Here is an 11,117-nt window from a genome sequence, read left to right as displayed (position 1 = left end):
TTCTGTGTCTGTGCAGCTGTGAACTGGTGGTGCAGCAGGAATGTTTAGTTGAGTCTGGTAAAGAAGGGCCACCAGATGATTGCACATAGCACTTCGTGCAACACTGGAGCAGTGGCTTTGGACCACTACCACTGGTACGGAGTGCTTCAACACCATCTGTGAAGATAAGTGTGATGAAAGACTGAAGTGAGAAACAAGAATGATGCGACCCATGAATAACAAACATAGTAGTGTCTAGTCTTCTTAAATAGGGGCTCATTTAACTATACAGGAATACATTGTGTCTCAGTAACACAATTACCAAACACTGCAGCAACAGATCTTTACCAAATAACCTGTTAAGTGGGCAATTCTAAATTGGGATTGGGACCCATCATTAATATCTATCTATTGATAAGATTAAACGTTGGCACTGTCTCCAACACATTTTGACCATGATGACGGTGTCTCACAGGGGATGTTTAACAAGGTCCCTAGTAGCTATCTATAACCTTTCCCTACTCTCATGGACCTGTGACAGGCAGCCCTCACGGTGATCTCCCCTGTCAATGTATCTTTGTTAGATACTGTGTAGAAGACATGAATAACAATTATTTTTAGCTAGCAAATATACCTAGCAAGCATAACTTAACCAAGCTAACGAAAATACACACATTCTCGGGTAGATTCTGTCAACGTTACATAATTTTACGAAGTAACTTGCTAGCTACAGTTAATAGTTAAATTAGCTAGCTAATGATTGTAGCTAGCTAACGTTATATCTGTCACTGACTTGGTACTCACCTTCATAGTTGTCTATGTAGCTTCCTATAACGGTATACATCTTGAACCCCTTTTCATTCTTGTTAGCTGGAGTCTCGGAGGCTGATTTAACAATTTGATGTACATCATTAATATTAATTTGAGGCAAGTCCTGAAAACACCTAGTAAAAAAACTGCGACATAGTGGTAATAACGTTATATCGTCGATAATAACTAGACTGACCGGAAATTGCCACGCCGGTAGGAAGTGTTAAGAACGTTCTATCATGGAATGTGCATAAGGGAAGGTTTCTTCTGACACATTGGTGCGGCTGGTTTCCGGGTTAAACTGGCGTGTGTTAAGGAGCGCGGTTAGGTGGGTCATGTTTCGGGCATGATTCCACCTTCGCCTCTCCCGTTGGGGAGTTGCAGCGATGAGAAAAGATCGAAAAGGGAGGGGGGGGTAAAATAAATAAACAAAAATCAGTGTCAGATGCATGTTTGTGACATAGTTGAACCCAGACCAAAATAGGCCATAGGGAAGGTATTTGGTAGAATAAACTGACATGATTTCAGAGCAGAGAGGAAGCAAGAGGGTTTGCTCCCGTCAAAATATGTCCCCGATAAGCAGACCTCCCGCCTTTGGAACAACAACTCCCATTTTTGGGGAGGAGACTACACCATCTCGTCATTATATACAGTTTCTCTGGATAAGCATAGTTCTCTGCTGAGTCATCAGTCAGGTGAGCAGGGTCAGCTGACAACAGTGTTTAGATCGAAGACTCCCGCGAGCTGAGGCCGAGCAGTTTTTTTTTTAGCTTGTGTGTTGAGGTAAGCCATACTGTTCAAAATACACTAAATTTGTCACAATTTCATGGGAGTAATTGGCTACCTGTCGAGTCGTTTGCGTGCGATCGTTAGAATAGCTGGGAAATGTGCATGTTTCAGGCAGAAATATGCGGCCGCAGCGAACATCGGATGTACATGATAAATCTTAATTTTCACAGCTTTATGAAAAAATGTAAAGCCTGTAGATCTTCGAAGACCGTGGGGAGGGAGGCTTGCTGCACACTAATGACAGAATTGCCACGCAGATCGATGAGGCTAAGTAACGAGGACTGTTGATATCTGATGCGAACATGTGACATGTGGACACAGTTTACCGCTGTTCTGTAACTTCAAGTTTCAGGAGCTTGAGGACAATATTCATCGTGTCTGTCTATTTCAAGATGCATCCTAAATTCCAGAAACGTCCCCCACAAACGCAGGTTAACTAGTTCGAAATTATTATTTTATGCTGTGATTTGGACATTTTTAAAATGTAGTTGATTTGTTTTTGACCGGAGGTATACTACAAACATAATATCTACATTGAACTGTTACACATAAAATGAAGAATGAATACGTAATTTAATCGGATCTTTATGGTGTGGCTTCATCTGTCGTCCTAACTCCGCCTTTACTCTGACGTTGGAGATCATATTCCAATCAGTTCAGTTGAGCTAAATAGTTTTCTCCCTAACCTTTGCAAACAGACGTCTGAAAAAGGCATTGTGCCTCCTTGGACACATCAACAACCGCCCGAGAATCAGGTAAGATACTTAAAAAAAATGTTTGACCACAACCGTTGTCCTGGAAGACGTTTGAAGCAGAGCCAGCTGTAAAAACTCAGCGAGCAACATGTTTGTCCCCAGCTGAAAAGTCTTTATCAGTACAAACCGACTTCACTCTGAATTCCATAGCAGATAGTACATTTTGAGACTGAGCTATAAACAAGTTTTGTCAATAGAAAGAATAAGCGGCAACTTGTTGTTTATTTAGCTAGCTATATTGTTTAGCTTGTTCGTTTAACCCTTTCCCCTCTGCTTAGTATGAGCCTGAATATGGGGTCAGCTGATGGTGTCCTCAAGCGGGGGTCTTTTGGATGGAACACTGATGGAAACTTCAGCTCTGTATGCCCCAATGGATCGGTATGGGTTTGGGAAGGGCTGGGGGAATGTGCCCAGGACGCCAGGGACATGGCCAGTGTCATCCTGGGTCTACTGTCTATAGTGTGCTTCATGGTTTCTTCTCTGCCGTAAGTCTTGATTGGGAATACATTATTTCAGCCCATTTCCAAAGTATGGACAACACCTTTAGTCTTCTTATTTTGTTGTGTTCATGAATACAGGCAATACTACAGCTCTTGTAAGAGTGGGAATATGGACAGCGCCTTGTCCATTTGGTTTCTGTTGCTGTGGCTGGGGGGTGACTCCTGCAATCTTGTAGGCTCATTCTTAGCTGACCAGCTGCCACTACAGGTAAGTGATGGCTATTTGGGGTCAGTCAATATTTCTGAAATGCTTTAAATAACCATATAAATGTTTGTCAAGCATGAAAATAGAGGGATAAACTGAAATTGTCAACTCCCAAGATACTAATGAAAAGATGTTTTAATGTTACAAAAAAGTGTAATAATATGCATTTAAACTAGTATATCCCCTTGTCCGCCGCACTGACATGTCTCTCTCCCCCTTCTCATGCAGACATACACAGCAGTGTATTATGTCCTGGCTGACTTATTGATGCTGGGATTATACTTTTATTACCTATCTAAGCACAGGATGAATAACAGTGAGTTTTTGTCTGTTAATGTATTTGATCTCTCTATGAAATTAGCTGCTGTGAGATTTGTCTTGTCAATAATAAATCAAGGCCATTGGTCAGAGTACATTCCACGCATTGACTATTAACTGAGGCCTCTGTTCCACTGGGACCACAGTTTGTAATATACAGTATAACACATGCATGACAGAACAAGGTATGGCTTGTCCACATTGTTCTATGTTCTGCCCATGACGCAAATGTTCATTCCAGGATGCTGCAAGGTTTTTTTTATACATACAGTTGTTATTTAACAGTTCAGTGAACCTGACGGGTGTCAGGTTAGACTGCTGTAGCCTATACACAGAGGGTCCCCAGGATTAGTGTTGAGAAACAGACATTCATTACACAGGAGGAAGAATCATACAAAACTAGTGTGATGTCAGCAATACTACTCGTGATGTCAGCAATACTTTGCATCACCACCACCTTTTCTTATTTCGTTTCTTAATTGTTGTCACCGTGACCCTTTGTTGGATGACTTTGCTGAGGCGGCATCTACCAATATTGACAACTAATAGCTTTATTTTTCCTTTACCCAGACAGGTCGGTTCTAAATGTAGTTGGAGTAGTCTATATACTGGGCTTCTCTGCCAGCCTCGTTGCCTTACCTGGGTCAGGGTCCCAACAGGATGTGGTCCTCTCTGGGTTTAAGGGGCGGGCCTTGCTGTCAACCACTGTGGACAGTGTTAAGGTAAAATATGGGTTTTGTGTAATCAGTGCATGTTAATATAATTGATTTGTTGATTTTATTCCGGCCCCTGGCCAACCTTTTATCTGTCTGAGTGACATGCAGATGCTTTGTCTTTGTGTCCAGGCTTTCAGCACCAAGGAGATCATTGGGTTTACCATTGGCTCCATATCCTCAGTGCTCTACCTCTGCTCCAGACTGCCACAGATGCACACTAATGTGAGTCTTAAAAAGGGGAGTGGGGGGGTTGGTAAGGAAGTGAACGAGTACTGGATGGACAGATCATTTTTAAAGTGGAGGCAAACCTACCTGTGAAAGTTTTGCATGGATCTTTTTCTTTCTCGTTATATTTAGAATGTTTATGTCTCTGGTAGTACACAAGGAAGTCGACGGAGGGTGTGTCCTACTTCCTGTTTGCCCTGGTCATCCTGGGTAACACTACGTACGGCCTGAGTGTGCTGCTGAAGAACCCTGAGCAAGGCCAGGGAGAGGGGAGCTATGTCATCCACCACCTGCCCTGGCTCATTGGAAGCCTGGGCACCCTCTCTCTAGATGTCCTGGTATCCTTCTCATTAAAATGCCTGCTGGGCCTCTGGCCTCTCCACCAACATTTTTGCAATATCCAACGATTTGTTGTAATATTTTGTGTGCTTTGACATAACACTTTTGCTTTTGTATTGTATTACAATTACCCTAATGAACTTATCCAAATGCAACAGGTTCAGGTTTAAGTTTGATTAGTATTATCTAAGTACATTATCCTATATGCCAGCATGCTGTTGTTGGAATGTGTTTCCTTTCTATTATCTAAAAGTTTGACTGTTATTATTTGAATTTTTTTCAACTTCATGAATTCCTTGACTCTCTGCTTCAGATCTCCGTACAGTTCCTGATATACCGCAATAATGCCCCTCTGGAGTTGGAATCGCAGCATGATGAGAGAGCTCCTCTGCTGGACAAATGAAACTTCTCCCTTTGTGCTGGATCTAGCAGTTCAGACAATTATCCCCACCCAATAGACTCTCACTCACATTCCTAACCACTAAATTCAGAACTTTTTGACAAACACAGGAAATCCCTTTTCACTGTATTGTTATTTATGTGTTATGAGAAAGATGCGACTTTGTTAATTGGGATTCAGCTGTAGTTTACTTTAACTGTTCTTAATTGCTCTTAAACTTTTTGTGAAGGACCTTCCAACCATCTAAATACTTCTAGTATTTCAAATTTGTTAAAAACCTGTCCTGACAATCATGACACTACTACTGGTCACTACATGGAACCCTCTCGTTGTCGTATTAGAATAGTCTTGTTGTTGTATTTCAGAAGTGATTGACAAAACATTTTTTTTTTGCAGATCACTTCATGTCTTTTGTATACAGAGACATGAATCTTAGTGTCTTGACATGTTCATGTGGATTTATTGTAACTTCATTAAAGTGTAAATGTCTGAAGTACTGTACTTAATTTATTTGATCGTTTACATCAATTGCCTTTAAGCATTTTTGAATTGTACATTTTAATTTATGTACTTTTTGTTGACTACTTTTTTGGGGGTATGGTATCCGGTCTGGAGACTTGACCTCATGTTTGTTCAGTGTAAGCACAGAGTAACGATGCTCACTGAAGGTTTCTGTTGCTGGAAGGGTCCTGTTTCTTTCTTAGTCTGTTCCCTACCAAATGGTGTTGCATCAGTACTGAAATACACAGGAAGGATTTAAGATTTTATCACGTTGATAATGTCTCATTCCCCACTTACTACTACATTTAAGCAGGAAAAAGACAATGTTCTAAAGAAATTAGTTGTGGGAATGTCATTCATTTTGATAAATGTTTTGTTTCACTAACACACTCAATAGGACACATAAATCATGCTTTTAAATAACTGAATTTGTATGGAGCCCTGCTGTCATTTGGCCAGTGTACCTGATCTTTAGTATGTTAAATATGCTGGGAACATGTTGTTTTCCGCCTTCCATATCCAGCACATACTGTTTTTGACTGGACTCCAAGATTGTATAATAAAATTCATGAAAAATAATTTCACATGTTTAATTCTAATGGGAATTTTAATGTTTGTGCTCTTTAATATATGTGTTCTATTCATGTACTGTTCTATAAACCAATTTCTGTGTTCATGCAAGTGGCTGACTACAAATCACTTATCGGTAGCTGCAATTCGGCAGTACGCCCAGATCGTGTTTTGAGAAAGAATGAACGTGTTTTGAGAACACCAAAGTTATCTCAGTTTTAAGGTCTCGGCTGGGCGAGAAAGACGCCTTGTGTGGTGTTGGTCTATCACGTTATGAAACTATTGGTCGGTCACATGAATGAAATAAAACGGTAATGATTAATTATGCTAAATCATGCAATATAACTTGTCTGTGTATATAAGACAACTGCTGGGACTGCCCAGGGAGAGCTCCTGATTGACATGTACTATGGTGCATTGAGTTGGTTGGAACCTCTCCAGCCAGCTGACAATAAACAATGATTCATTTAAGATTGACCTCAAGTGTCCCTGTGTAAGAATTTTTCCACAACACAGTGCATTCGGAAAGTATTCAGACCCTTCAGGCCCACCCATGTGAAATCCATAGATTAGGGTTTAATGAATTTATTTCAATTTACTTGTTTCCTTATATGAACTGTAACTCGGTAAAATCGGCAATTGTTGGGTTTATATTTTCAGTATAGTTCCTATTTGTCCGTTTTGTAACATTAAATCAACACATTTTACAAAATAACTCATTTACATTTTTAGGCTGTTACTAGTATAACTTCACATAATAATATCCTAGGCATTAAGAATATTTTTGTTTCAGAACACTAGATCACTTTTGTTCCTGGTTCTGTTTCCGTTCCTCAAATGTTAGTCTTTTTCGGTACACTGAACCAATTCCAACCCCTGATTTCAATAGTACCATGCAGAGTCATGTATAGAGTCATACATATAGTGCATTCAGAAAGTTTTCTCACCCCTTGACTTTATCCACATTTTGTTGTGTTACAGCCTGAATTAAACATTTATTAAATAAAGATTTTTGGTCACTGGCCTACACACGATACCCCATAATGTCAAGGTGGTATTCTGTTTTTTTTATATTTTTTATTTTTTTTACAAATGTATAAAAAATGTAAAGCTGAAATGTCTTGAGTCAATAAGTATTCAAGCCCTTGGTTATGGAAAGCCTAAATACGTTCAGGAGTAAACATTTGCTTAACAAGTCGCTTGAGTTGCATGGACTCACTCTGTGTGCAATAATAATGTTTAACATGATTTTTGAATGACTACCTCATCCCTGTACCCCACACATACAATTATCTGTAAAAGGTTCCTCAGTTGAGCAGTGAATTTCAAATAGATTCAACCACAATGACCAGGGAGGTTTACCAATGCTTCACAAAGAAAGGGTAAAAATGGGTAAAAGTTTGACAATTTTCCTGTCCTGCTAAGCATTCATAATGTAATCAGTACTTTGTGTGTCAGGGAAAATGTATGGAGTAAAGAGTACATTATTTTATTTAGGAATGTAGAGAAGTAAAAGTAAAAGTTGTCAGAAATATAAATAGTAAAGTACAGCTACAAAAAAAAATTACTTATGTAATGCTTTAAAGTATTACTTAAGAAGTTTACACCACTGATGATGTTTACTCAGCTTCATGATATGCCACACCTGTCAGGTGGATGGATCATCTTGACAAAGGATAAAATGCTCACTAACAGGGATGTAAACATATTTGTGCACAGAATTTGAGAGAAATACGCTTTTTGTGAGTATGGAAATTTTCTGGAATCTTTTATTTCAGCTCATGAAACATGGGACCGATGAAACATGGGACGAAAGTACTCATTACATTTTGAATGCTTATCAAGAGAACATCACTGTTCATCCGTACTGCCTCTGATCTAGTGGACTAACTGAACACATGCTTAGTTTGTAAATTATGTCTGAGTGTTGGAGTGTGCCCCTGCATTGCAATCTACTTTGCTTAATGTAAGGAATTTGAAATGTTTTATACTTTTACTTTGATACTTAAGTATATTTAAAACCAAATACTTTTGGACTTTTACTCAAGTAGTATTTTACTGGGTGACTTTTAATTTAGTCTTTTTCTATTAAGGTATCTTTACTTTTACTCAAGTATGACAACTGGGTACTATTTCCACCACTGTCCAAAACATGCATCTTGTTTGCAACAAGCCACTAAAGTAATACTGCAAAGAAAAATGCGGCAGAGCAATTAACAGAGCAATTAAGTGTTATGTTTGAGGCAAATCCAATACAACACATTACTGAATACCACTCTCCCAGTTTTCAAGCATGGTGGTGGCTGCATCATGTTATGGGTATGCATGTAATCATTAAGGACTGGGGAGTTTTTCAGAACTAAAAAAAGAAAGGAATGGAGCGAAGTACAAACAAAATCCTAAAGGAAAACCTTGTTCAGTCTGCTTTCCACCAGACTCTGGGAGATGCATTTACCTTTCAGCAGGACAATACTCCAAATCACAACGCCAAATCTACACTGGAGTTGCTTACCAAGAAGACAGTGAATGCTCCCGAGTGGCCAAGAAAATCTAGGGCAAGACCAGAAAAGGGTTGTCTAGCAATGATCAACAACCAATTTGCCAGATCTTGAAGAATTTTTTAAAGAATAATGGGCAAATGTTGCAATATCCAGGAGTGGAAAGCTCTTAGAGACTTACCCAAAAATACTCACAGCTGAAATCGCTGCCAAAGGTGCTTCTACAAAGTATTGACTCAGTAGTGTGAATACTTATGTAAATCAGATATTTCTGTATTTTATTTTTTATAAATTTGCAAACATTTCTAAAAAACTGTTTTCTCTTTGTCGTTATGGGATATTGTGTGTAGTTTGATGAGGAGAAAAAATGATTGCATCCATTTTAGAATAAAGCTGTAACGCAACAAAATGTGGAAATAGTCAAGGGGTCTGAATACTTTCAGAATGTACTGCATATAGTTGTGCCAATGCAGTTTCTGTCTGAACGTTCCGAGAGCACCACTTTCTCCTCCATATCCATTGCTAAGTGATAATTGACACTTCTGTGTTGCTCTGTTTATTTCTGATAGTTTTTAAAACCTATGAAGGTGTCCATTGAAAGCATATACAGTGCCTTGGAAAAGTATTCATCCCCCTTGGCGTTTTTCCTATTTTGTTGTATTACAACCTGTCATTTAAATTGATTTTTATTTGGATTTCATGTAATGGACATAGTCAAAATAGTCCAAATTGGTGAAGTGAAATGAAAAAATTACTTGTTTCAAAAATTCAAAAATACACCTGTTCTGAAAGGCCCCAAAGTCTGCAACACCACTAAGCAAGGGGCACCACAAAGCAAGCGGCGCCATGAAGACCAAGGAGCTCTCCAAACAGGTTAGGAACAAAGTTGTGGAGAAGTACAGATCAGGGTTGGGTTATAAAAAAATATTTGAAAGTTTGAACATCCCACAGAGCCTATTAAATCCATTATTCAGAAATGGAAAGAATATGGCAACACAACAAACCTGCCAAGAGAGGGCCGCCCACTAAAACTCAGAGAGGCAACAAAGACACCAAATATAACCCTGAAGGAGCTGCAAAGCTCCACAGCGGAGATTGGAGTCTCTGTTCATATGATAATTTTAAGCCGTACACTCCACAGAGCTGAGCTTTACAGAAGAGTGGCCAGAAAAAAAAGGCAAAAGGCATGTGGGAGACTCCTCAAACATATGGAAGAAGGTACTCTGGACAGATGAGACTAAAATTAAGCTTTTTGGCCATCAAGGAAAACGCAATGTCTGGCGCAATCCCAACACCTCTCATCACCCCGAGAACACCATCCCCACAGTGAAGCATGGTGGTGGCAGCATCATGCTGTGGGAATGTTTTTCATCGGTAGGAACTGGGAAACTGGTCAGAATTGAAGAAATGATGGATGGCGCTAAATACAGGGAAATTCTTGAGGGAAACCTGTTTCAGTCTTCCAGAGATTTGAGACTGGGACGGAGGTTTATCTTCCAGCAGGACAATGATCCTAAGCATACTGCTAAAGCAACACTCGAGTGGTTTAAGCCCAGACCTCAATCCAATTGAGAATCTGTGGTATGACTTAAAGATTGTTGTACACCAGCGGAACCCATCCAACTCGAAGGAGCTGGAGCAGGTTTGTCTTGAAGAATGGGCAAAAATCCCAGTGGCTAGATGTGCCAAGCTTATAGAGACACACCCCAAGAGACTTGCAACTGTAATTGCTACAAAAGGTGGCTCTACAAAGTATTGACTTTTGGGGGTGAATGGTTATGCACGCTCAAGTTTTCTGTTTTTTTGTCTTATTTGTTTTTTGTTTCACAATAAAACATATTTTGCATCTTCAAAGTGGAAGGCATGTTGTGTAAATCAAATGATACAAACCCCCCAAAAATCTATTTTAATTCCAGGTGTAAGGCAACAAAATAGTAAAAATGCAAAGGGGGTGAATACTTTCGGAAGCCACTGTATGCAATTTGTTGACACCACTACAAAGTAGAGACTTGGATACACATGATCCAAAATGCTAATCAATAAAAATGTCTGTTAAATTCGCTGCTGTAACTTTTATTGAACACATAAAGAAAAACAAGAAAACAAATGAACGACAAACAGTCTTGCAGGCTAAACACAGCAATGCAAAAACAACTTCCCACAAAGGACAGGTGAAAACATGGCTACATAAGTATGACTCCCAATCAGCAACACCGATATACAGCTGTTCCTGATTGAGAGCCATACCAGGCCAACACAAAGAAATACACAACATAGATAGAGCATAGAAATACAAACATAGAACATAACCAAAAACCCCGGAATACTCTAAACAAACACCCCTCTACATAAACACATATACCAACAAACCGAACCACATAAAACAAACACCCCCTGCCACGTCCTGACCAAACTACAATAACAAATAACCCCTTTCCTGGTCAGGACGTGACAGTACCCCCCCTCAAAGGTGCAGACCCCGGATGCACCTCACGAAAACTAACCACAAAAA

General features: G+C 39.5%; 1 protein-coding gene across 3 annotated transcripts; it reads left to right on the top strand.

Annotated features, from left to right (window-relative positions):
• Positions 1–1,438: 1,438 nt before the first annotated feature.
• slc66a1 (solute carrier family 66 member 1) lies at positions 1,439–6,116 on the top strand. Of its 3 annotated transcripts, none has more exons than XR_001321045.2 (9): positions 1,439–1,572; positions 2,277–2,333; positions 2,612–2,818; positions 2,912–3,041; positions 3,267–3,354; positions 3,927–4,078; positions 4,202–4,294; positions 4,430–4,635; positions 4,950–6,116. XR_001321045.2 is itself a non-coding variant. In XM_014145742.2 (9 exons), the coding sequence occupies exons 3-9, from the start codon at positions 2,613–2,615 to the stop codon at positions 5,037–5,039; spliced, it is 945 nt and encodes a 314-aa protein (XP_014001217.1). In that variant the 5' UTR covers positions 1,440–1,572; positions 2,277–2,333; position 2,612; the 3' UTR covers positions 5,040–6,116. The 3 variants fall into 3 exon arrangements, 2 of the variants coding, with proteins under 2 accessions (XP_014001217.1, XP_014001218.1); XM_014145742.2 differs by having other exon boundaries at positions 1,440–1,572; positions 4,450–4,635; XM_014145743.2 differs by lacking the exon at positions 2,277–2,333 and having other exon boundaries at positions 1,462–1,572; positions 4,450–4,635.
• Positions 6,117–11,117: the final 5,001 nt, after the last annotated feature.

This window comes from Salmo salar, chromosome ssa15 (genome assembly GCF_905237065.1).
Source record: "Salmo salar chromosome ssa15, Ssal_v3.1, whole genome shotgun sequence".
NCBI classification, from domain to species: Eukaryota; Metazoa; Chordata; class Actinopteri; order Salmoniformes; family Salmonidae; genus Salmo; species Salmo salar.
This window is presented reverse-complemented; position numbering and strand designations above follow the sequence as displayed.